Source organism: Bos grunniens, chromosome 3 (genome assembly GCF_055505025.1).
Source record: "Bos grunniens cultivar Pamir isolate PY7600 chromosome 3, Bosgru_T2T1.0, whole genome shotgun sequence".
NCBI classification, from domain to species: Eukaryota; Metazoa; Chordata; class Mammalia; order Artiodactyla; family Bovidae; genus Bos; species Bos grunniens.
The window spans coordinates 11,722,132-11,748,257 of record NC_141167.1 but is presented as its reverse complement, the minus strand read 5'-3'; the positions used below and the strand labels follow the sequence as shown (position 1 = coordinate 11,748,257).

General features: G+C 56.1%; 1 protein-coding gene across 23 annotated transcripts; it reads right to left on the bottom strand.

The window, feature by feature from the left end:
- Window positions 1-801: 801 nt before the first annotated feature.
- MAP7D1 (MAP7 domain containing 1) lies at window positions 802-22,653 on the bottom strand. 23 transcript variants are annotated; one of them, XM_086379454.1, is made up of 18 exons: window positions 22,355-22,653; window positions 9,673-10,023; window positions 9,419-9,487; window positions 8,676-8,839; window positions 7,871-7,985; window positions 6,341-6,451; window positions 5,013-5,135; window positions 4,753-4,916; window positions 4,503-4,645; window positions 3,516-3,868; window positions 3,074-3,251; window positions 2,849-2,987; window positions 2,638-2,742; window positions 2,308-2,361; window positions 2,086-2,131; window positions 1,918-1,999; window positions 1,606-1,799; window positions 802-1,400 (listed from the first exon to the last, which is right to left on the bottom strand). In XM_086379454.1, the coding sequence occupies exons 1-18, from the start codon at window positions 22,398-22,400 to the stop codon at window positions 1,390-1,392; spliced, it is 2,448 nt and encodes an 815-aa protein (XP_086235580.1). In that variant the 5' UTR covers window positions 22,401-22,653; the 3' UTR covers window positions 802-1,389. The 23 variants fall into 23 exon arrangements, with proteins under 23 accessions (XP_086235580.1, XP_086235590.1, XP_086235601.1 ...); XM_086379464.1 differs by having other exon boundaries at window positions 2,086-2,128; XM_086379475.1 differs by having other exon boundaries at window positions 4,753-4,913.
- Window positions 22,654-26,126: the final 3,473 nt, after the last annotated feature.

Sequence of the window (26,126 nt, the reverse complement as noted above, 5' to 3'; positions counted from 1 at the left end):
CATAGGTGGGCCTCTCCATAAGGCTGTTTCCTAAGGCAGTGCTTGCTGTCTTCCTCCAGAGTGAGACAGCAACTGAGTCAGAAGCTGCAGTGTCTTTTAAGACCTAATCTCAGACATGGCCCACCACCACTGCCACTGTATTCTATCATCACTCAGCCCAGCCGTGGTCCTACATGACAAGGGACTACACAGGGTGTGAACACTAGGGGGCGGGAGACGCTGGGAGGTCACCTTAGAGGCTGGCTCCCATCTGGTATTTTTCTTTCAAAGTGAGTGAGGGGGGAAAAAAAAAAATGAGGGAGGGTTTTCTTTGCATCTGCTGGCAGATACCTAAACCTACCTAAACCAATCACTCGTGAGGCGGGTGGGACCAGCGGTTGATTGCAATCCTGATGCACCCCTGGGCTTAGGAGCCACCTCTGCTGAAGTACATAGTGGGATTCAAGAGGAAGACTGCCGCCTGCACAAAATCAGGACTCTGGAATGAGGAAGGGGCAGTGGAAATGGATGTTGAGAGGGCTCCTGCGTCTCTGATGCTCACTGCTAGACTGTCAACTCCAAGAGAACAGAGACCCATGTCTTTTCTTCCTCCTTGCATCCCTGGCATAGAGCTCCTTGCCTAATATAGAGTAGATGTAACCATTTTTGTTAAATGAATGAATGAAGACCGCCAGAAGAAGTCTGGGACTGGTTACCAGGTAGGGCTGGATATCCGCAGGCCACCGGGTCCTCAAGTTCTTCTTAGAACTCAGGAGGACACCTGCTCCCAACCCCACTGCCAGCCCTAAGGACAGACGGGACTGGCAGAATTATTCTCACTTTATTTCTGGAGAAATTTGATCGATGCAGTAACACTGATTCCAGGCGAGGGCAGGGGGCACGGGTACCCCTAAAGCAACCAATATCCTGTGGCCCAAGGTGCCCCCCATCCCCAGACCTCAGTTACAGTTCCCCCTCAGTTACAGTTAAATAGAGGGAGGAAGCTCTCCCCAGGGAGTCTTGGGAGGGTCTGCCTCCTGCACCCACCCCCTCCACGCTGAGGGGTCTGAGCACAGCTATTTACAGTATTCACATCCACTGTACCCCACCAAACCAAGGCAAATACTACAGGTGGCTCTTCCCCACGGGAGGAAGCCAGAGAGGCTGTGAGTGTATGTGTGTGTATGGGGGGTGTCCGCGCGTGTGAGCACACGAATGCACTGAGGGGCAGGGTCTGGCTCCAGCCAAAGAGACATCAGTCTATAAGGTGCAGATTAAAAATAACAGAGAGGACCCAACCCCCAGGGGCCCAGGCCACTTCCGGCTTTGTTCTGTCTCCTTCTCTTCCAGACACGCTGGTAGATGATGCAGAGGAGCCCTCATAGCTGTGCCTGGATCCGAGGCAACCCCTTAAAGGACTTCTGGGGAAAAAAGCAGGAGGGAAAACAGTCAGGGCAAATCAGGCTCCAAGCCCAGAACGAAGCGCAGGGGGTGAGGGGGTGGGGTCTTCTCGGTAGAGCTCCAGAGGGCCTCTGATGGATCTGGGAGAAGAAAGGGCTGGGCGGAAGAGGCTGGGGAAGGCTGCTGGGAGCTAGAGCTGCGGGTCCGGGAGAAAGGGATCCCTACCTGTGACCTGAGGGGGCTGCACCACAGCTTTCTTGAGAAAGGCTTCTGCCTCTGCGAAGGGCAGGAGAGCCTCTGGCGTCCGGCCCAGACTCTTGTCCCCGGAGGGTCCCTTAGGGGAGAAGCCGTTCTCCTGGTGCGCTGGCAGAGGCTGCAGCCCATTCACCAGGGACCCAGACGACTCCTTGTTTGGCAGGCTGTGGATGCAGAGGCCAATGCTCAGGCCACTCCCATCGCGGGACAGCCCGGGCGCCCTATGGTTTCCAGCCTGACCCTGCCTCCCTGCTCCTGGGTCCTGCGCTTGGGAGCTGGTACCTCCACTGAGGCTCCTGGGGGGCCAGCTCCTCCTTCTGCAGCCCGGCAGGCCGAGCCTCCACAGCTTTCGCAGGGTCTATCCCTGGGAAGGAATGGCCATCAGTTAGGGGTCGGGGAGAGGATCGAAGGCTGGGGCTGGGGCTGGAGAGGAGGGGAACAGGCCTTTACCTGGGCTGGAATTGTTGGCCGTCGCCTCCTTTCTGTCCTGCTTCTGCTTTGAAGAGGAAGAGCAGTCAGGCTCCAGGGGATCCCTGGCCCCACCCGACTGCACGCCGCTGAATTCTTCTCTCCCCTCCGCCCAGATCCTGGACAGCCTCGCTCCTCCACCCTGGATCCCTTCCTTCCTCACCGGACCTCCACTCCCAACACCACTCTTGGGGACATCCTGACCTTGGTTTCAGCAGCTTCTGACTTCCGAGTCCTCTTCATAATCTCCTCCAAGCGCTGTTGGGAAAGAAGCCCCACTCCGGTTAGGCCCAAGCCCGGCCCTAATCCTCGACCTCCCACCAGCTAGCCCTGGTCCTGGAGTCTCGGGGGCCCTTCTAGCTCACACCAGTTCTTTCCAGGCCAGGAAGCTGATCTCCCCCCAACTCCGTCTCGACCGAACCCTCTGCAACCCAAGGCAGCGCCCCCTCCCAGCCCCACTAGCCCCTCTAAAGAAGTGCGGACCGAGCCGGGAGAGCTGGCCCCGCTCACGACTCGGCCAGCCGCTCGCAATACCTTTCTACGCTCTTGCCGCTCCTGCTCCTCCCGCTGGAAGTGCTTTTCCCGCTCCAGACGCTGCCGCTCTGCTTCTTCTCGGGACCGAGCTTCGGCCTCCTCTTTCTGCCAAAGACCCCCAGGAGCTTTAGGCGGCCGGCCTCCGGCGGTCCCTTCCAGCCGGCCCCGACCCGCCACCAGGAGGCGCCCGCGCCCCGGCCCTCGGGGGCACCTGCTTCTGCAGCCGCTCCTGCTCCTCCTGCTCGGCCTGCGCCTTCTCCCGAGCCTCCTGCTCCTCGCGTCTCCGGGCCTCGGCTTCCCGCTCCGCCCGGGCCTCGGCCTCCCGAGCCAGCTGCTCCTCTCGCATTCGCCTGGGGAACACAGGAGACTCAGGCTTACGCCCGGCTTCTTCTCCAGCCCCTGTAAAGGCCTCCTCGGTCCCCGAGGGCGTGCTCACTTGTCTCTTTCGGCCTGCAGCCTCCGCTCCTGTTCCTCGCGCTCCCGCTGCTCCCGGGCCTGGCGCCGCTTCTCAGCCAGGAGCCGAGTGGCCTCTTCTCGGTCCGTGGTGCCAGCCATGGGTTTGCTAGGGGTCACCGGGGGAGCAGGGGCTGGGGGTGAGGTCAGGACAGCTGTCTCTGGAGCGGGATCGGGACCAGGAGTCAGCATGCACCGACCAGCACAGGCCCCTCCATCACCTCCCCTCTCCCCCACCCCCATACCCCTGTGCTTGCTGGACGTCAGGGCAACCCCGGCGGCCCACCCACCCTGCTTCTGCCAGCGACTCAGAGCACTGAGGTCCTGGTCTCTTCCCAACATCCATTCCCCCAGGCGTCTCTGGCAGCCCGCACCTCTGACCACCTCCCACTCACAGGCAAAGCTGGCTTCTCTGCCCTGCCCACCTTTTGGCCTCTTCTCTCCCTGCCCACCGGCAGGGATCTCTGTGGGCTGCTCTTTCGGGGGCTGGGCTGGGGTGGGTGAGGGCACAGGCGAGGGGGCCGGTGAGGCTGGGGCTGCAGGCTCCCTCTCATCACTGGCCTTGCCCTTGCTCTGGGTCTTGTCCTCGGGCCCCGCCACACTGGGGCTCTCCTTTGCCTCGTCCTTCCTCCGGACTCGCCCCTTGGGTGATGCAGTGGTGCCTCGGGGGGATGGTGGTTTTGGGGGCAGAGCATGACCTGGCCCTGGGCTGAGGCAGGGGGAGGCAGGCCTGTGCGAGGTTGTGGAGGGAGAGGATGGCCGGCCCTTGGATTTGGGACTGAGAGGAAAAAGAAGAGTTAGACCTCAAGGGCACAGAGTGTCCACACACACACACACACACTTTGAGCATGTCACTTCGCTAGGGAAGTGTCCTCCCAGGTTTGGTCAGCACCCCCCTTATATGCTCTCACACAAACATAATTTAGTGTAGATATCCCAGTTTGTAATTACATGCTCATTTGTGATTCTTTGACTCCTGTTTGTTTCCCCAAGAGCCAGTAAGATTACTAAGAGCAAGAATGAGGCCTGGTTTGGCTCAGGGAAGTGTGCTGGGCACCCCGAACACAGTACCTGACAAGACCATTCATTCGTCCAGCACGTGTTTCTTGAGTGCTTACCAGGCACTGGTTCTAGATGCAAGGGTTACTTCAGTGATCAAAACACTCCAAAAATTTAAAAAATCCTGCTCTCAAGGAGCTTTCTTTCTAGAGGTGGGTTGTTGTTTAGTCGCTAAGTCGTTTGGGACTCTTGGGACCCCATGGACTGTAGCCCACTAGGGCTACAGATTGTTCCTCTAGAGCAACACATATTTATGAATGAATGGCTGGCAAATATGCATGACACATATTTATGAATGAATGGCCGGCTAGCTGGCCTGGCCGTAGCAGGCCCTGCCCCAATGTTGGGCCCACCTGTGCTCCGCGTTGCTAGCGGAGAGGCGCGGGCGCAGAGAAGCAGGCAGCGACTGGCGCTTCTTGAGGCTGCGCTCCCGGGCCAGGGCACTCTTCTCCTTCTCGTTTTCCCGCTCCTTGTCCTTCTTCTCCTTTTTCTGCACCTGGGGAGGAGGGTTAAGGAGAGCAGGGAGAGGGGAAGCAGAGGTCAGAGGCGCCCGAGCTCCCCAGCACAGAAGCCGGGTCCCCACCTGCGCCGCCAGCCACTCACCGGCGAGGCCTCGGGCCGGAGGCGGGCCGGGGCGGGGCTGCCCCCGGCGCTGGCCTTGCGGCGATCCCCGCGCTCCCCGGCGGGGGCGCAGCGGTGCCCGCTTCGGGGGGCACTGCATGGCGTCAGCGGGCTGGCGGAGGCTGAGCGCGGGCACAGGGGCACTGCTGCGGAGGGATGACTGCGGTCGGGGCGCGGTCCACTGGCGTGGCTGGCCCCTGCCCCGCCCCTCGAGGGGGCTCTCCCTGGGCCGCGGCCCCTACCCTGGTCCCGGCCGTTTCGGGGCAGTGTGACTGCACTGCGACTCCGTGCCAGGAAGGAGAGGGTAGGCGTCATCAGACGGTCCACGATGCTGCTCTCCCACGGACTTAGCTGCAGGCTGCGATCTAGGGGGAGAATGCCGGGAGAAGCAGGTTACTGCAGGGCTAGAGTGGGCAAGCAGAGGCATCTGGAGACGGCCAGGTACCATCCCCAGGCAGAGCCCAAGGAGTCTCAGACTCTCCCCCTATCATGGGGGTTACACTTGTCCGCCCTTGGGTCTGACCCCCACTGCAGACCCAGGCAACAAGACACTTCCCATGCAGGGCTAGAGAGGTCCCTCCTACCTCTCTCCCCAGGTGAAAGGGCACTGAACTATGATTATAGAGAGGAGACAGCCAAGGTTGGTGGGGTACCCAGTTGCCAACTTCTATGTCCCATTGTAGGGCTCTGCTCCTCCTGCCCTCAGAGTGCTGGCCTAGGGAGGCATCACCCGCAACCCCCCCCACTCCACCCCCCACGGGATTTGGGACAGTGAGGGCCCTTGTGCTTCTCTGACTGAGAAGAGGCCCAGCTTTTGTGTATCCCATGCCAGGGAGAGGCTGCTAGGGGGCCTGGCTGCCCCGGGCCACCGTGCTCTGTCCCCTCAGCTGCTGGGTTATTTTTAAGCTTCAGTCAGGTGGGGTTGGTAACAGCAGCTGATTTCGTTGCTGGGCAACAGAGCAACCAAATAAAAGCTGGAGAAACTTATAAATAACTCCTACCATGGCCCCTTCACATGTGACATCAGGGCATGGTGGGAACGCAGGGGCTGCGCTACCCTGGTTGGCCACGAGTTTGGATCCAGCCAAGGCCATGGCTGGGGCTCTGAAGGCAGAGAGGGCAGGGTTGCGTGGGCCCTCCAGGGTGGAGGCAGAATAAGAGGGCTCCTGCACACACAGCACCCAGGCTCGTCGGGTACTCCCGGGCAAGGCCACCTGCCTGAGGCTGGCCTAGGCCAGCTGGCTGTGGTTGGAGATAAGGCTGCCGGCCCATTCCCACCCTCCACCCCCACTCTCATCCCCACCTGCTCTCGAGACTCTAGCCAGGCTCTGCCTGCTGGGTCACTGCCCTCTGTTCTCCTCCCCTGTGGGAAGCACCTCTGTTCTCAGGACCCAGATCCAAATGCCGGCTCCCCCGAGGGGTGCACAACCCCAAGCAGGGTCGAGTGGGGATGGAGACCTGGGGTGTGTGAGGGCTCCTGGGACCTGAGGTTTTTGCTGAGCTCTGGAAGAGGCTACAAGGAGGGGACTACAAGGAGCTCTGGAGGAAGGAGGGCTGGGCCTTCTCTTACTTCTACTGGGGGAGTTCCAGAGCGTGGCAGAGGACTTTGAGAGCCGCTTGTTGATTATAGAGTCCACGTGTTTGGGCAGGTTTACTGCCGACACGGAGCACCTGCTCCCACCTGGAGGGGAAAAGACACGGCATTAGGGCCGGGCCGGACGGGAGCCAGGGGGGCACTGAGGCCTTCCATGCAGGATGCTCCGCGGGCAGGGTGGGAGAGGGAGGAGTGGGCAGGCTAGGAAGGGGGGAGGAGGCAGACTTGGCTCTGGAGGGGATGGGGGGGGTGGGTAGGTGACCAGAGACAACCTGGATTGGGGGAGCCGACGGAAAAGGAACAGAGGAAGGAGATGGAATAAAACTGGAGACACTACAGCCTTCCTGGCCAGGAAGTCATTCCCTAGGGCTGGGCGCTGCAAGCCCTCCCCCACAACCACCAGCACTGGCACTCGCTGACACTGCCCAGCCAAGGCACTCTGGCTACAAGACCCATGGTCCTGCAGCAAATACAGATGCTCCTGAACAGAAGGACCCACAGTCAAAGGCGCTCACACAGATTCACATAGTCATAGGGACACACAAAGACAAAGACATGCGCGCATGGGCATATAGAGTGACAGGTACTTCTGCATGCACACGATAGTGCACACATGCACAGACAGAAACAAACACAGCCGCAGAAACAGGCCCAGACCCAGATGCAGACAGGCACAACACATCACAGCAACTTAATCGTATCTGCAGCACTTGCTGGGTGCTTACCACATACCGGGCACTGTGCTGGGCACCACACACATGTTACCACACTTGATCCTCCCAAACATCTACCTACAACCTCGGAGGCAAGTAGTACTGTTATCCCCATTTTACAGATAAAGAAAGTGAGAGAGCAGGAAGTCAGAGGTCACAGCACAAAGGCCAGGGCTGGGAATCCGGACCCAATTCTGTCTGACTTGGGAATCCACAGCGAGGTACACAAGGCCACTCACACATCAAGGCAAACACGCACTAAGACTCGCAACGCACAGATCCATGAACACATACACCAAAAGATGCACGAGGAATACCGAATCTTGCCGTTACCTAAAGACACCCAAACACAGCAGCACATACATGCCAGCAAAATGTCAGACCAAAATGCATGATGGCCCTACATAAAGAAAACTCAGAGACAAAAATCTACCTTCCACGACAGGGACATCAGGGTGATAGTTTTCTTTAAATATCCAGTGTCTGCAGGGTATTAAAGTGCTCTTTTCTGTATCAATCAACTAATAGTAATTGACAGGAGCAAAGAAGGCTAATCTAAAAAGAGCAAACCGAATGAAGAGCACCCACCTCTGACTCAATAGTGTAAGTCCTGGGACAGGACTTGGTTCTACAGACTTGGGTTTACAGATCATTCCAGAAGACACAAGGCACACAAAAGCGAGGCATACCTGCTGCGGGGAGCTGCCAGCTCCGTGCACGGAAGCTGCTCCCTTCCCCCACTTCTCAGGCCCCGGCCTCCCCTCCCACCCTGCAACCCCTCCGGCCCACTCACTGGTCTTACGTCCTGGGGAGCCGTGGTGCAGGGCCCCTGCCCAGGACCAGCGCTGCTGCCGGATTTCAGCCCACGTCTTCTTCACTGACCGCTGGATGGCTGCCTCATAGCGCTCCTGGTGGGGCGGGGGCCGGGGTGGGGGGAGAGGTCTGGGCTCAGAAGCTTTCCTCCTACCTGGGAGAAAGGCTCTCTTCCGGGACAAGGCCTCCCCCACCCCTAGAAGGTTTCCCTGACTCATGGCGGGTAACCAAGGCTACTGAGCCCTCGCTGTGACTAAAGACAGTTTGCAACAGATCCCTTTCAACTTGTTCTTGGGGAGCTTTTCATTGTTCTTGACTCATTTCCTGAGCCTATGAGCTGTTTCTTTGAGGACCGGGTGGGACTCTCCCTGCCTGGGTCTCCCAGGGGGGCCGCTGGCTCTGAGGGTTCTGACCCTGGAGGTGGGTTTGCGTTCAGCCTGAGGACTGGACCACAGCCAGGCCACCTTTCCCTTCGTTTCTTCATAGTGCTCAAGCCAGGCTTCTCCTCACTAGGAGTTCACTTGGCGCACTCACACAGACACATCTCTGCACACCTACACACACCCATCTGGGGCACGCACACATACATGTAATGACAACACACGGCTACAGGCGCCTATCCTGGCACGTACGGAACCAAACACGCCTGCACAGATGCTGAGATGTGGGACCCACGGGACCCGAATGCACGTGTGAACACAGGGCTGTGTGTTCACACTGAGCCCACATGCAGATGTGTGCGCATAGAGCCACGCGTGCCCGGCCAGAACCCAGCACAAACGCACCTTGTTCTTCTCCAGCTTCTGCCGCTGCCGCTCCTCCAGGGCTGCCCGGCGCTGCTCGGCTTTGAGCCGCTGTTCCTCTAGCCGCCGCCGGCGCTCCTGGAGCTGCTTCTCCCGCAGTGCCTTGGCCTTCTCCTCCTTCTCCAGCCACACTGCCTTCTTGGCAGCTGCAGGGGGTTGGGGAAGGAGCCCCGAGGGTGTGAACATCTGGTAGCGCCTGGGCCCCCAAGTGTCTGCTCTGAGTGGCCTTGCCTGTTCTTCTGGCCCGGGGTGGGTCTTCCCCACTGCCTGCCTACTGGGGAGATGCCTGTGTTCTGAGACTACCCCCACTCAAGTTGAAGGGCATGCTGAAGGTGGGCTGGGGCCTCAGAATGAGGGCTTCCCGGGCAGGAGGCCTATTTCCCCTCCACCAGCGTCGTGGTCTCTGGGCACCCGAGAAGAAGTGAGCTCTTTAGGGCCAGGTCCCTGTCTAACTTCGGGGCCTGCTGACATATTGTGATTAAGAGCATGGGGTGAGATGAGGCTTCTGGGTCTGAGTCTCAGCTACTCCACCTAGCTGCGTGGCTTAGGCAAAGGACTGCCTCTTTCCGAGCTTCTGTCTCCCCATCCTCAAAATGGGTACAGGGTTAAGTGAGATAAGCGAACTGCTCTTAGCACAGTGTACACAACAGAGATTCCCAAAGGGTTAGTGCTACTAACAGGATGTCCATGGGGGTGAGGCTGAAGGGGAGCTGTCACACACTTACCCAGGTACTTGGCCCGCTCTTCCCGCCGTTCCTTTGCCAGCTTGTGTCTCTCTCCTGCCTTCTTTACATCTTAACAAAAGGAATAAGGAGAGACTTAGGTCAAGAGGTTCCTCTCAAAGGGGAGTCAGCCTCAGGGCCCTGCCCCCAGGCTGCATGCCCACGCCTTTTCCATCTCCTCCGGAGCCCAGGAGACTCCCTCTGGGGTCTTCACCCAGGGCTGGGACTGGGCCCGGGATGAGGGACATCACTCATACCTTGCTTGGTGGGAGGGCTGTCAGAGGCGGGTGCTGCTGGCGGGGATGGCTGGCTGCTCCTTCGAGGAGGCCTGGCATCCCGTGGGCCCGTGGCTGGTGGGGTGGGTCCCCTGGTCTTCACTTCAGAGGAAGGGGACTCTTCTTGCTGGGGGGCTGGCCTGGGCCCTACCAGCTCCGAGGGGCTCTCTGGTTCCAGTGGAAGCTGCTTGGGGCTAGTGGTGTTCTTCATGGCGGGAGGCGTGTCTGGGGGAGTGTCGGGCACCAGGGTTGACGTCGGTGGTGGTGGCGGCGGTGGGGAGGGGTCACCTTCTGGGGAGGGTCTTGGCTCTGGAGGGGTCCTGGCTGCCATAGCTGGAAGTAAAACACAAGACAGGAGAGAAAGTGAGACAGAACATTTGTTACTGTCAGTTCAACATGTAGCTCCTTCCCTTGTCCAGTTGATATTCATTTATTCGTATGTGTTTATCAAGTTCCTTCTATGTGCCAGGCCCTGTTCCAGACACTAATGATGTAATAGTGAGAAAATGGCCACAGTCCTTGCCTCTGTGGAGCCCACACTCTGGCAGGGCAGACAGACAGACAGCGAGGAAATTACGGTAGAGAATAAGTACTATGTCTGGAGTAACAAAGCAGAGATGGCTAACCTATACCGAGGGGGCTTCCTGCAGAAGTTAGAGCTAAGCTGAGGTCTAGGATGAGCTGGAGTTAGCAAACCAAGGCAGAGAGGGTTCTGGCAAAGAGAAGAGCATTTGCAAAGGGGCAGAGGGAGCCGGGTGTATCGGTAAAACTGAGAAGTTGGGGGTAATTAGTGGACCAAATGGTAAAGGTTGGTTTCCACGTCTGCCTCCCTCACCTTTCTGCTTTCCCTTGGGCTCACAGGACCCATCCCAATGCCCAGTGCTCAGGAGGTGCCTGGGACCAGCCGGAAGGAAAGACATACGCATGGGCACAGTGGGATGCCCAGGTGGGATCCCCAACAGGGTAGGCAACTGGCTACATCCATTTCGTCATTTGTTTTCTTTCCCAACCACCCACAGATTTCTTCTTGTTAGACATTAATATTTCAGGGTGTCTGTAAAAGACACCGAAGTGCCAAGTAAGGAAGCCACATGATTTGATGTATACATGTCCATGCACACACATGTGAGCAACTGAAAGATGGGCTTAGGGGTCAGCCGGCTGAGGGCCCAATTCTGACTTCACCACTCCAAGACAGGAAGAGAGGGCCTTGGTAACTTAGGGCAAGCCACTCAACCTCTCTAAGCCTCAGCTTTCATATCTGTAAAATGGGGACTATAAAAGCCCAAGCTGGTAGGGATGTCAGTGAAGTGCCTGGAATAATTCACGTGCCAGGACACAACACTTCCCTCTCTCTTCCTGTTTGTCTTATGAAGCTGCCAAAGAGCAGCCTCTGCACGTTGAGCCCTGGTGCCATCGACTGCTGCTGTCTAAGGAACTTGAGGGGACAGACGGGGAACACACCCGCTGCCTGGGCTTAGGGATCAGGACCACAGCTCATGGAAAGGTCAATCGAAAGAAGCATTTTTTGCTCTCACCAGGTGCCTCCATCACACAGGGCCTTCTGCTCTAGGAACAGTGGTCCACTCAGGAGGTGATACATTCCCCCTCCCTGTGGGTGACAATGTGTGAACAGGGAGAGGACACTCCTAAGGAGCTGACTTTGGAACTCCGGGGACCCTTTTCAGGGAGACGGGTGTCCAGTGGGCTCTGACGAAGGCAGGCTATTTAACTATCTGGCCTCCCCACTGACTGTGTGACCTTGGACTTGGCCTCCCCGCTGACTGTGTGACCTTGGACTAGTTACAGGCCCTCTTTGTGCCCTAGCTCCTCTTCTGTGAAATGCAGAAAGTAGGCCTGTGATGAGCATTAGTAACAACAATAACCACTAACATGTATATATTTCTTGAGAGCTTCCTATGGAGAGAGTATTTTACACACACTAGTTTGAATCCTTATGACAATACTTCTAAAGGAGGCAAGGTAAATATTTCTTTGAGATAGAGGTGGAGAGTGAAGCGAAAAGAAAGTAAGTGAAGTCTGAGGCCACTCAGCTGGGAAGTGAAGGAGTCGGGACCTGAGCCCAGCGTCGGTCCCCGGTGCCCTTGCTCTAACCCCCACACCCTCCGGCCTCTGCACAAGGCGGTGTGAGGCAACACATGTTACACAATGACACCATCTGAGACTCACACTATTTTCCCCTCATTCCTGCCCTTCTAGATTCCTGGGTTCCAGGCAAAAGAGCCCCAGCCAAGGCCCTGTCTCCCCAGTTGTCCCTCCCACTCTGCCAGCCCCTCCCCACATCAGCTCCAAAAGACCGCCCGGCCACTGCTAGTCCACTTCCCAGCCACCTGAAAACCCCTCCCCAGTCCCGGTGGGCAAGAAAGCTAGTGGCCGCCTTTTAGTGAATGCTTCCTACATGCCGAGAGCTGAGCCGGGCCCTTGGTAGCCCCATCCTGCATCTCCATATGAACTCTGAGAGAGAGAGAGTCTTACCCTCGTTGAACAGAAGAGACCATCAGAGCTTACCCCACTAAATGATTCATTCAGGGTCATAGAACTAGTACGTGGCAGAGGCAGAATTCGAACCCAGGACTATCTGGGGCCAAAGGGCCTAGGTACGTAAGCACAAAGCTCGAAGGCTGAGGGTGAGGCTTGTTTATTGCCATTCTCCTGGCACCTGTGCCCGCTACAGGTGTTGCAAGGAAAACTGGTAGGGAGGTGTTTGTCTGCACCGAGGCGGATCACACCCACCAGGCAAGACAGTGAGTCTCTCCAGCTAGCTTCTGACTAGACCTGCCACGTGACGGGGAGTCTGGGAGGAAGTGCAGGGATGAGGCCTGGAAGGGCCTGCATCTGGCGCTCAGGTGCGGCGGGGCACAAGGTGTCCGGCTTCAGTCAGGCAGGTCTGAACTCCGGTTTTCTCAAGGTGGGGCCCATGGTGTTGGGACCTATGGTGAGTAGGCACATCACCTCTGGTGATGCTGAGCCTGGCAGGGGCTCAGCAAACAGCACCCCCGGAAGAATTGGCCTGCTTCTCCCCATCTCTGCCACAAGAGCCCCCTGGGGCAGGCCTTCACCCCCACTGCTCCACGCCACTGCTCCTCTCAAGGTCTCCAGTGGCACCCACACTGCCGAGTCGGCAGCCACTTCCTGGGCCTCACCCCACTGGCCTCTCAGCCACAAGACACGGGTGAGCCCTGGGTGCTCTTCCTTCAGTTGGCCCCGAAGACAACACACTCGCCCGGTTTTCCTTCCCCTGGCTGGCTGTGACTTCTCGGGCTTGCCAGTCCCTCGTAAACTCCCGAACCTTTTAGCACCGGAGCGCCCCAGGGCCCAGTGAAGACCTCGACTCTCATCAGTCGACACATACTCCCTTGATGACCTCATCCAGACTCATGGCTTTAAATACCACCGCTCTGCTGATGACAACCAAATTTGTATCTCCAGCCCAGACCTCTCCCTTGAGTACTGGTTTCGCTCATGCAACTCCCCACCTGACACCCCTGGGTGTCTTCCTGAGGCCCCAAATTTAACATCCCAAACTCAGCTCCTGATCTTTCCTTGCCAGACCCTGCTCCTCCAGTTTTCCCTATCTCAGTCAATGGCAACCCAGTCCTTCCAGTTTCTCAGGCCCAAAATCTTCAGAGCCATTTTAGGATCTTTTCTTGTCTCACACCTCACATCTAATGCCTCAGTAAATCTTTTTGGCTCCACATGCCCAGTATATTCTGAATCCAGTCACTTCTAGCTCCATTTCTGTCATCTTGGTCCATTTCTATCATCTTCTATCATCTCACATGAAAGACTCCCCGCTGCCATCCTTTGTTCCCCTTGGGTCTTTTCTCACCAAAGCAGCAGAATGATTCTGTTCAAGAATCAGTCGGGGGAGGGGGGTTTTGGATGGGGCGGCGGGGGACACATGTATACCCATGGCTGATTCATGTCAGTGTATGGCAAAAACCACCACAATATTGTAATTAGCCTCCAGTTAAAATAAATAAATAAAAATTTTAAAAAAGAGTCAGATTGAGAGTTCCCTGGTGGCCTAGTAGTTGGAATTCCAGGCTTTGACTGCCATGGCCCGGGTTCAGTTCCTGGTTGGAGATCTGACAAGATCCTCCAAAGACGCCCCACACTTCAAGGGAGGAAAACCAAAGGCAAACGATGGCCTTCAAGGCCCTTCAGGCTCCGTGCTCTGCGGCCCATTACCTCTGGGCCTCCTCTCCTCCCCATCTCCCCCTGCTCTGTCTCTTCCGGGCCACTGTTCCTTGTTTGTGCCAGGCACGCTCCTGCCTCGGGGCTCTGCGCTCACTGTTTCCTCTGCCAGAATTCTCTGCCCCCAGATCCTGCGTGTCTTACTCCCTCACCTCCTTCAGGTCTTTACCTGACCGTCACTTCTCGGCCAAGCCTTCCCTGTCCCCTCTAAAACTACAAACTGTAGGTAGGGGAAGTTTCCCTCCCCTTTCCAACTGAATTCTTTTTTTTCAAAAATTTTCTCCCCCCGACATGCAACTCCCTACCTGACACCCCTGGATGTCTTACTGATGCCTCAAATTTAACATCCCAAACTGAACTCCTGATCTTTCTCTCCAAATCCCTGCTCCTCCTCCAGTTTTCCCTATCTCAGTCAACCGCAACCCAGCCATTCCCGTTTCCATATATATATATATGTATATATCATATATTTTTAAATTTTATTTTATATATATTTTATTTGGCTGCATCAGGTCTTCGTTGTGGCATGTAGGATCTTGTTCTCCGACCAGGGATCAAACCCTGACCCCCTGCATTGAGAGCGCAGAGTCTCAGCTACTGGACCACCAGGAAGTCCTTCAATCGTTATTCTTTTTTGTTCCAACTCTGTTATTCTCGGTAAGCATTAGCACCACTTTAACACTGTCTCCCACCCCCAGAAGGTAATCTCCATGAGGGCACACATATTCGTTTATATTTTGTTTAGCTGTTCTGTCTCTAACAGCAACAGAGCTTGGCACGGAGTTGGCTCCCCAGCTATTTGTTGAATGAATATATCAATGAACGCCTCCCTGGCAGATACCATCAGCACCTCTCTTCCCTGGATGACTGCAAACTTCCGTCATCATCCTACCCGCACCCTTTCCAGCTCTGCTCTTTACTGAGCAGCCAAAGTAATTGTTTTCAAATGCAAATCTGGTCATGGTTCTCTTCCCCACGTGAGGCTCTCCAATAACTTCTCATCGTTCTGAAGAGAAACCAAGATTCTTGAGCCCAGGATGCAAGTCCAACACAGTCTGAAGTCCCTGCCTCCCTCTCCCACACCTCTTGAGGCCCCCTCTCTGCTCCCTACTTGCTGTCTATACTCCAGCCACACTGACCTTTTAATTCTGGTAGCCTTGACACTCCCTCTGCCCCAGGGCCTTTGCACAAGCTCTTCCCCCTCTTTTCTTACTTAACTTTCATTCATCCTTCGGATCTTTGCTGAGGCATCATTTCCTTGGGGAAGCTTTCCTGGGCTTCTCTGAACAGGATAAATTCCTTCATTATATGAAGTCATGGCTTCATGCCTCTTGTTTGGAGCACTGTGACTGTTACAATTTTAAACTTCCTTGTTTGGTTTTTTTGTTATTGTCCTCCCCCTAAGGGCTGGGTTGCATCTGCTCTGCTTGCCACTGTAGCTTGCCACAGCAGCTACCACAGTGCCCAGTACGTGGAGACAGTCACGAAATGCTGCTATATAAGAATAAATCGCTGTACTAGGAAGCCACCGTCGCCTAAGCACACGCACAGAGAAGGAGATTTTCACCCTAATAGTGAGCAGATCCGTGTGGCCATGTATTGCAAAGGGATAAACACTTGAAGGGAGGCAATACAATTCCATCTCAATCTGGGCAGCTTCCTGGACTAAGGTACTCAGGGAGAAGTTAATAAAAGTAATAATGAGTGTGTATTCCAGCAATTCAACAGGAAAAACCTCTCAGGAGGCAAATGGCACATTTGGAACTTTTCTTCTGACCTGGCGGACTACAGACCCTGAATACAAATACTTTTCTGAGAATTATGCCAACCCTGATGAAATGTCATCAGGACTGTGTTATTTGGAACAAGTTATGTTAAGCCAAATGAATTCCTTGGTTAATTATCTAGGCATGGTTAAATCAATATCTGATTATTCCCATTTTCAATCATCAAATACGATCCTTCAGCCACCTCACTTTATTTTGGTCTGTGTCAAATTGTGAGGTTTTATTTTGCGATATTGATATGGACCAGAAGTATTTGTTAAGAACTAGATAAGCGACAGATAGTTTGCATTCATTTCTTGGCACAAAGAGTGTTGGCAAGGCAAAGGTGCAGGAGCTGGTTGCAGGATCAGTTAGTCTAGTTTTCTCCAAAAACCCAAGAGGGACTGCAGAGAGATCAGGCCAAGTCTCTCGGAGGGCTGGTCACATGTCTCAGGGTGCTTACTCCCTATCCCCACCATCTGGGTGCTGGCAGTCCTTGCCTCTCATCCCTCCCTCCTCCCACCCCAACAACTGCTCCTGGGCCAAAACTCCTCTCACAATACCCATAACTCAGTCTGCCCTTTTAGTCTGCCTGCTGTCCCTGTGAGGGCTAGTGGAGAGAATCCTTTTTGCAGCCTAGAGCCTTATACAGGATCTGCCTGGGCAGAGAAGGAATTCTGTGTCTGCTTAATGAACACATGCATGGTTGGATGGATGGATGGAAGAATAGATGGATGGATGGATGGATGGATGGGTGGATGGATGGATAAAACAGTAAAACCCCTAGCTGTTCCAACATCTAGCCTCTCTAACCCTAAATGTCTCTACCATATCAGAGTTCTGTGTGTGCCCAGCCAGCTCCTAAGTCCAGGAAGGGAAACAAAACTAATTTGCTGAAGCCCTACAGTAAACCAGGCACTCACCCTTATCTCCTCAAGTTCTTATTATAGCCCCCAAGGGAAAGTGCTATGGAAGGCCCGTTCCCCAGGTAAGAACACTTACTCAGACAGGTTAAGTGACTGCTCACGTCAGTGTCAGAAGTAGGACTGGGCCCAAGGCTGTCTGATGACAAAACCCTTATGTCACACTGTTTCTGGTGGGTGTCACATAACCCCTCCCCAAGGCTCCTGCCTATTCCCCAAAGAAGGAAGTGATTCAGTGGGTTTCCCCCCTGAAGATGAAGGGTGCAGGTGGGGCAGGCAGGCACTGAGCTCAGAGGGCAGGAATGCAGGGAAGGTAGGCTCCTGCCCAGGCTGGCCACCAGGAGTCAAGAACTGGGGCACCTGAGCAGGGGTGGGGGCGAATGGCCCTCGTCCAGGAGGCAGAGCAAGGGTGTGCCCAGGGGAGGGGGTGCCCAGACAGCAGAGGTCAGCACCTCGAGCCAGAGCCCTTCTGGCTCCCGCAGCAGCTCCTTAGGTGGCCGCACTAGAGCAGACAAATGAAGACAGGGAGGCTGCCGGAGGGGCAAAGACACACACTCACACAGACAGAGAATACACATTGCAGAGAGACAGCGGGAGACACCAGACAGTGTGGACAGGTCCACACAATGGGAGATTAGACACGTTCCTTTCTCTCTCTCTCTCCTGTTTCATATGGAAAACAGACCTACTGCTGGGATTCAGAAACCTACACACACACACACACAGACACACATGGAGTCAAGCACCCGCTTTGAGACACAAATGAAACTTCAGAGATGCGTACAGCACTCAGATAGCGTGTGTCATCCGCTCACTTCGGCCCTGCCCCTCTAGGCACTCCTACCTGGGTCCAGGGAAAGCCCAGTTAACAGTAGCAACAGCTAATGCTGCGTCAGGTAAATCCCTTAACACTTCAGTCCTTTTCACCCTCACCACCATCCTACGGGGTTGATATTATTACCCTATTTGACAAATGAGGGAATAGATTCAGAGAGATTAAGTCACACAGCTGCTGAGTAGCAAAGCTGGGTTTGGAACTCGAATCAGGCTGAAAGTCTGTACCTTCACTCTGTGACCCAAAGGGGGCGGCCTCCTGGGTTTCCTCTCCTAGAGAGAGCAGGGGGCTGGGAGGATGGGGGTGGGCAGGAAGGATAAACCCTAGGAGACCTCTGATGGTGAGGCTGGGACAGAGGGGACCCTTAGGGGGCAGCACCACTCCTGGCTGGGACAGAGCTGAGCCAGCTCTGAGAGGGAGGGAACCAGCAGCGGGGCAACCTGCACCAGCACTCCTCAGACCCTGGGCCACAGGCCCTTCGCTGCCTCTGTGGGTGATAAGGCTGGGATCCCGTCGGAGACTGCAGATCTGAGGAGCTCTCTGGCCCGGTTGGCGGCCATTGTTCCCAGCCTCCAATCAGGAGCACCCACTTCCTGTTATTTTAGGCGGCAGGAAATGACCCCATCCCGCAGCCCGGCCCTCCCTCAGCCCCAGCAGGGCTGCCCACGCTGGGGCCTAGGAGCTGAGGGCAGAGGCCCGGCCTTAAGCCAAGGCCTGAGGATGGCCCGCTGGCTGAACTGTCACCACTGCCTGAGTCCAGGGCCTCCTTCTGGTCTGATTTGCTCAGATTACAACCTGGCAGGATGGATAGGGGATGCAGGGCCCTGCTGTTCTACTTCTGCCTCCCAGAGAAAAGATTACAGGGTTCCTAAGACCACGATGCCCAGAGAAGACCAATCACTGCAAGGAAAGTGAAGTCGGACTCTATCACCAGCTGGCTTGGCCATGATTAATTCAGCATAGAGGTTTGGTGTACCGGCTTCACAGTTGGATGGACCTGGGTTCAAATCCTTCCTCTGCCAGCACCTAGCTGTGTGACTTGAAGCAAGTTACTTCCTTCTCTGAGCCTCATCTATAAAATGAGGATATGGGACTTCCCTGGTGGTCCGGTGGTTAAGACTCGGTGCTTCCACTGCAGGGGGTCCGGGGCTACAGGTTCAATTCCTGTTTGGGGAACTGAGATCCAACATGCCGCATAGTGCAGCCAAAAATAAAAAAGAAAATTTGAAAAAATAAAATGAGGATAATACTAGTCCATACCGGATAGTTTTGAGAATCAAATGAGACAATGCACTGGACATGCTAAGCACTATGCCTGGCACACAGAAGGTCCTTGATAAATAAGAGTAGGAGATCAGTAGGATCACCAGGGGGTCTATTTCCTCTTGTCATTGGTAAGGAGCAGGAAATGGCAACCCACTCCAGTATTCTTACCTGGAAAATTCCACGGACAGGGAGCCTGGCAGGCTACAGCCCTTGGGGTCACAAAGAGTCAGACACGACTGAGCGACTGAGCACGCATGCACCAGGTTCTCTAGTGGCCGCCACCCTCTCTGCTTCCCTTGTGGGGGAAAAGCTGCAGCTGAGAGGTGATGGAGGAGACACTGAAGGCTGTGCCCCGGAGTGCCAGGCAGAGCTGCCACCGCCAACAAAGCTGCATTATCTGAGCCTGGCTTTCTGGCTGCTTCACTGGCCCCAAGGCCCAGTGGGGACCCAAGGACATGGTTCCCAGCTGCTTGTGGCCAAACTCCCAACCTTGGTCAGGCCTGAGAACTGCCCTGATGGCTCTCAAGTGCCGCCACCCCAGGCTGGACCCTGCTTTCAGCTCCTTCCCCACTCCCTCAGCTCTGCCACCAGCTGATGCCCATCCCTGGAGGAGGGGGAGTGAACTGGCCTGGTGCCCCTTCTTCCTTATTTGCATATGCGTGACTGCATATTAGGGGCTCATTAAGGCCTCATTACTGGGCCCACGCGCCCCAGGAGGGACAGAAGCTATCAGTGGGAGCTGCCAGCCAGGCTGGCTGCTATATGTGGAGAGGTGCAGAGGCGGCCCATCTTTTTCTCATTAGTTCAGGTCCACCTCAAACACCTCCTCTGTGAAGTCTTCCACAAGCAGATTCCACCAACCACTGCATCACCGGGAGTTCCCGGAGGGTGGTGACTGGGATTCACTTCCCTGTCCTGTCATCTGTACAGCCAGGACTGAGCTGGCACACAGCAGGCATCAATATAGGTGCGCTGGATGCCTGCACCCACCCCCCGGGTCTCTCTCCTATTTCCAAATGCCCCACTTCAAGTATGGGGCCCTCTGTTCCCGATACACCCTGTCTCATGTCTGTCTAGAACTCATCTCCACCTTGCTCTCTGGCCTACATTTACCTCTTGAAGTTATAATTAATCCCATCTCCTCCTCAGGCCTCCAAAGGAATTAAAAATAATAACAACAAAAATGAATAGCGTTTACTGAGCATTAACTATTTGCCAGGGCCTCTCCTAAATGTCTTATGTATTTCTCTAATTTAATGATCCCAATGTCTCTATGAGATCATTTCCAGAATTATTATCCTTTTACAGATGGGAAAATTTAAGACTTCGGCAACTTACATAAGTCATACAGTAGTAAGTTATGAAAGGGAGACTTAAACTGATTCCAGAGTCTATACTCTCAAGCAAACTAAATCCCGACTCCTGCCCCTACTTTCCCCATATTTCGTACCTCCCTGCTGGCACCACTTCCGATGAGCATAACCACAGTAATGGTAATAACACTGTATTGCAGGCATCCATGTGCCAGCTTCCTTTAGGTACATCGTCTCTAACCTCTAATGTTAACCCCACAAGGCTGATAGCACTACCTCCATTTTCCGGGGGTATGAACTCTGTCTGGAGAGGGTAGGTCACTTGCTACAGGCCACACCTGTCCCCTACTCCATGCTGCCTCCTGTTAATGCTCAGTGTGCAAAGGGAGCTCAGAGAGGGCAGGGAGCACATCATATGTATTCAGTGTCTCAGACCCATGCCTAAGACTTTCACAGGGCACAGGAAGTGGGCATCACCTTTACTCCCTGAAGGCTCCTGACTCACAGGGCCCTTGTCACCTTTAACTGAAACTGGTACAGACCAGCCACCATCCTGACCCCAGTTCTCATGTAACTCCATCTAGGTCGTCCCTGTGTGTAGAAGCCTTCCCAATCCAGGACTTGGTGTGCAGGACCCAGTCAGGTTCCCCCAGCACAGCCAAGCATCCCACCCATGCCCTCACATTCAATCCAGATATCCCATTCAAGTGCCCTGCTTATAAACCAGCCACTCACTCCAGCCCTCATCTCTGGCCCAGTAATCACCACCACTCAGGCCCTGATGTACACACTGGTGCCAGAGACCCTCAGCTGCAGAGGGCCAGGAAGTGGATGGAATGGACACAGGAGAGGCCTCCCTGGGTGTTCCCTCTCAGGCTCAGCAGAGCCAAGACAGACCGAAGTGCCATTGTTCCGGCGCAGCCTACAGACCTCCTGAACCACACGGGTCTACTGGCCTCCCCCTGCATCCTCCAGCTCCCACACCCACAGGGTCCCCTCCAAACACCCATGAGGGCATGGGGTGGAGCCCACCCACAACCAAGCGGCTCCACCTTGTCCTGGGCGCTCTGCACCCACAGACATGGTTTCATCCTGGGCCCACGCCCCAGGGGGCAGGGAGGTGACGGGGATTAGGCTCTAGGACTCTATGGAGGTGTGGGGTTGGGGCCACCTCCCCCCTGAGTCAGTGAAGAGAGCTTGGGTCCTCAGTAATCATGCTCCTCCCTCCCTTTCCAGGAAGAAAGAGAAAGAGAAATCCCTCCCTCCAACCCCAGGCCCAACCAGAAACCTGTCCCCACCCCCTCATCAGCTGCTCCCAGATCCGAATGGGATTTGCAGAAGTCCTGGGCACTGTGGTGGTTGGTGGAGTGAGGGGGGAGAGAGCTTTGATGGTCAGGGGCCTGAAGAGAGAAAGAGGGAGGGAGGGAGGGAGGGAGGGAGGGAGTGTGTGTGTGTGTGTGTGTGTGTGTGTGTGTGTGTAAGGGTGGGGGGGTTGGTATCAGAAGCCTCAGGCTGAGGAATGATGTGGCAGGTCCCTGGAGTGCCGGCCTCAAGCCTTCACCCCATTCTCTGGGAAACACTCAGGCTCTGAGATATATACTTCTGTCCCCTTTCTCCCCAGATCGGACTGGGTGGGCTCCAGAGTAGGCCAGGCTGCAGGGGAATCGGCCCACTCCCCAGCTCCCGCCCTCTGCCCAAACAATGCTGCCTCCCCCTCCCCCTGCCTTTATCCGGCGGGTTACTTGGCAGCCGCCGCTAAGAGACCGCCCCCTCCCCTCCCTCCCCTCCTGGCCGGCGGGCAGCAGCTACAGGCCCTTTGCGCGGCAGCTGGAGGGATGGGGTGGGGGCGAGGTCTGGGCCAGGGCCTGGGCGTGGGGAGGCGGGGGGCGCCAGGGCCTAGGCTTCGGTATGCAAGGCTTCAGGCCTGAGAATCTGAACCCCCGACACACACGTCCAGGCTGAGGTCACATGTGCCCACCAGGAATGGGAGGGGGACAGACGCCCCAGCTCAGTAGATGAGGCCTGGGGTGGATCGGGGAGGACGGTAGGGGCCGGGCAGCCGAGGTGACACTGGGTTGGGGCGGAGGGGTCACCATCAACTCTACATTGGGGCCCCCGGGGATCCCGACGCCCAGGACGTCCCGGCGCCCGGGGTGGGGGAGGGGCAGCTGTCAGAAGATGCGCCGGTGGCCCAGAGCCGCCGACGCCGCTGCAGCCTTTATTTTTAAACTTCCAAGTGGTCAGAGGGCGCGGCGGGGGAGGGGTCCCCGCCGCGCGGGCCGGCTTCATCCTCGCCCTTTCCGAGGCCCCCCATCCCCTTCTCTCATCTCGCCTCTGGCATACCTGGGGCTGCGCCCGTACCCGGCTCCGAACGTGAGCCGCTCTCCATAGCTGCGGCGTCACTGGGGGTGGGGGGGTGTCTTGGGGGTCTCAGCGGCGACGGCGGCGGCGGCCAGCGGCCAGGATAGGGGTCCCGCGGCGCATCACGCCCGGCCCGGCCCGGCGGGCAACGATTCGAAGGCTGGGGGAGCTCTGGCGAAGGTCGAGCCTGGCTCGGCTGGTAGCCTACGGGCTCGCAGTAGCCGGCCGCCCAGTGTCTGTCGGCTCCGGCCTCGATCCTTCTGCCTGCCCGGCGCCGGCCCAGTCGCGGCCACTGCCCAACCCTATTGTACCGCCCGGGCTGGGCCTGGCCTCGCGGCTGGCGCGTACCAAGTGCGACGCGGGGAGGGCCACCCCCGCAGCGCCCGGGGACCGCGCTCCTGCCCCGCCCGCCGCGCCCCCGCCCTGGGGCCCGGGGCCTGGAGCCGGGGGACGCCTCTCCTGCAGCCGCGGCGGAGGGGACGCTACGGCTCCCGGAGGACGCCCGTCGAGCTGCCTCCCCCTGCGGCCGCGCGTTGGTACGCGCCGCAGCGCGAGGCGACTATGTAGGGAGCGCTCGGGTGACTCACGCGCCGCTAGGACTGGGGGGAGCGGGGGGGAGCGGGGATGGGAGCCCCCAGTCCCACCCTGGACCCTGCGAGCTCCGGCTCTAGGGCCTTGGCGGCAGCTTCAGATAAGCAGTCTTTCCCAAACCCACCTCAAAATCCGCCCGAGGGACGTCGGGAGCCTTGGAGGGTTACAAGGAGACCCCTAAAAGGGCTATGCTCTCTCTCCCCTGGTGATGGCTGGGGTGGGGAGAGACCCGGCCTGGGAGCCTTGCTGCGGCCCTTCCTGCATCATCCTACGGTTGGGGCTGTGTCTTCCCTGCTCCTCCGGGAGTAATTACAGGCCTGCACCACCGCCTTACTCAGGTCTCTAATCTGCTCCGGGTCTCTCCCGGCTCCGAACTGGGTGGTCCTGGCCCTACACCTCCCCTAGACTCATCGGATGACCCCCCTCATGTACCCGGGAAGGATTTTCTCCCCTGTGTTCTGTCCAAGGAGGGAGTGAGTTCCTTCTGACCCGCCTCCCCCAAGTAGTTCTGCTTCCCAGCCCAGGGAAGTAGATCCCCCAATCCCCTTGTTAGTGCCAGCTGAGGTGGGCCTCAATCCAAGTCAGGCCCAGCCTGGGCAGAGAGGGGGGAGCTTGCTGGGAAGGTGGATCGATGCTGCTGCTGCAGGGACTGACGGGGCGGAAGGAGCAGGCGCAGCTGGGCCCTGCGCACCCCATCCCTGCCCTTTGTCCTGACCTCCAGAAGGTCAGTTGTCTAGTTCTTCATCGCCCAGAGATGATGCCCAGTGACCTGTTGTCCTCCTGCTCCCCTTTCCTACCAGTGTCTTCTTCCTTTGAGCAACTCCAGAAAGCAGTCATTTATTTTTTATTTTGATTTTATTTTTGGCTGCACTGGGTCTTGGTTGCTGTGGGTGGGGACTACTCTTCATTGCAGTGCGTGGGCTTCTCACTGCAGTGCCGTCTCTTGATTTGGAGCTTGGACTTTAGAGTGGGGGCTCAGGAGTTGTGGTACATGGACTTAACAGCCCCACGGCATGTAGAATCCTCCCAGACCAGGGACTGAACCCATGTCCCCTGCATTGGCAGGCTAACTCTACCAGTGGACTAAACCTGTGAATGCCCAGAACGCAGTCATTTAAGGGGAGAAGGTTGGGAACAAAAGGGTCTGGGTCTCAGGCAACCTGGGAGCAAACAGTCCTGGGAGGAGTGAGTCGCTGAAGGCCTGAACCCGCTTCCAGGGCCAAGGAGGGCCTTCCCCAGTCCAAAATCATTAGAAAAGGATGATGCTAGAAGATCTACAACTAGAACTGGTAACCTGAAGCTACTGTCTTAACTTTTCTGAAATCCACTTTGCTCACCTAAAAAATTAGGAAAATAATAATACCATGAGCTATCATGGGTTTGCTGTAAAGGTTAGATAATGCAACATGGATGAAATGCTTAGCACTGAGCCTGGCACATAGGAAGTGCTTAATAAATAAGTATGATGGTGGGCATTCAGAAGTAAAAGCAGATTAGGATGAGGAGCAGAGCCCCATCTTTGTTGTCAGTCATCCTATCTGCAGGGTGAGGGGACCATGTGGGTGATAGAGTCCAGGTAGAGTCCTTTGTGAGGTCAGAGACCTCTGGGCCTGCATCTTTTAGAGCTTACCAGGCCCACACTGAGCCAGGCAGTGATTAGACCAAGAATTCATGAACAGAACCCAATATAGGAGAGCCATCTGGGTTCTGTACCCACAATCTTGAGAGTACAGTAGGAACAAAGACATATATAGGTGGGAATTGTGAGATACCTTCATTACCTGGAGCTCAAGAATAGTAGAGGGGGAAACAGTAACTGAAGATAAAGAGATAGGCCAGGGATGCCCTATAAGGAAAGGTTTGAATGCCAGTTGGCAACATGAACTACATAATGTAGATACTGGGGAGCTGTCGAAGGTTCTTCAGAAGGAGAAGGGTGAGCAATGCTTTGGAACTGGAAATCTTCCATTGTGTCTAATGGTCTAGGATTGACTTTGAGGAGTGCCCTGCAAAGAGTCAGTGTATAGCATTAGCCTACTCAGTGGTTCTCAACCAGAGGCAGTTTTCCACCCCAGGGGACATTTGGCAATGTTTAGAGGTATTTGTGGTTGTCACAACTAGAGATGCTACTGGCATCTAGTACTTAGACACCAGGATGTTGTTTAACATCTTGCAATGCACAGAGCACCTCCTGAACAGAGTCATCAGGCCTAGAAGGTCAATGGTACTGAGGTTGAGGAACCCTTCCCTGGACGGAGGGTGGAGGCACCTGCACTTCCTGGCAAGATGCTAGTTGTTAGGCAACTTGATGGTCAGTTCTCCCGGCCAGCCCCAGGAGGCTTCCTACACACTTGGTGGGTCCACAGGAAGTCCTGAGAGCACTGATGTCCTGTGATTGATACAGTTGGAAGAGACAGATGGAGTGCATTCCTCTCCATTTGCCCCCTAACTGATCAGGATCCTTGGTGCATCCCAGGCCCTGGCAGTTGATCAGATTTAGAGTGGGTATCTCTGAGTTTGGGGCTGGGTGAAAGTGCTCCATGTTCCCCACCCCCCCAAACATTAGACATCCCAGAGAAGGAGCAAGCAGGGCACTTGCAGCATCTTTGGTGACTGAGAATGCCCTGCCTTCTTCAGTGAGGGGCCCGGGAACTCTGTGGTCTCCCAAGTTCCTCCCCTACGCCCAGGGCAGTCCCCTCCCCCTTCAGGAAACAGGCTTGAATGAGCTGTCAGTTTTACCATGCGGCTGGGCTGGGCTAGGAGTCAGGTCACTGAAATATGTCCCCTTCCTGATCCCACTAGGGGGAGAGCAGGAGCAAGAGCATTTACAACCTCCTAGGTTAGGTGCAGGAGGGTCCAAAGCGGATCTGTCCAAGAGGTGAAGGAAATCACTGGGTGATTTGACAAAGAGATATGAATTGGGACCAAGCCTCTGGAGGCTGTCTCCACTCGTACACAAGTAGGAAATAGGAGGGGCCTCATGGTGGGTGCAGCTTGAGAGACCAGACATCAGATTCTCACACCCACCCTACCCCCAAGGCACAACAGCAAGAAGGGGTCTCTAACCCAGACCACACTGCTAGGGAACTGTAACCTCCAGGGCTCACTCCCTGGGGCTGGAGGTGGGGAATGTCCTTAAAGGCCAGTGTTGACACCAGCTGCA

Excerpts from the sequence above, each read along its gene's own strand:
- MAP7D1 (XM_086379415.1), bottom strand. The coding sequence starts at position 22,400 with ATGGAGAGCGGCTCACGTTCGGAGCCGGGTACGGGCGCAGCCCCAG. Across the intron at positions 2,743-2,848 it reads AGGAGCGGCTGCAGAAGCAG|AAAGAGGAGGCCGAAGCTCG; the intron begins GTGCCCCCGAGG and ends GGTCTTTGGCAG. Across the intron at positions 2,132-2,307 it reads CAGAAGCTGCTGAAACCAAG|CAGAAGCAGGACAGAAAGGA; the intron begins GTCAGGATGTCC and ends TCCTCTTCAAAG.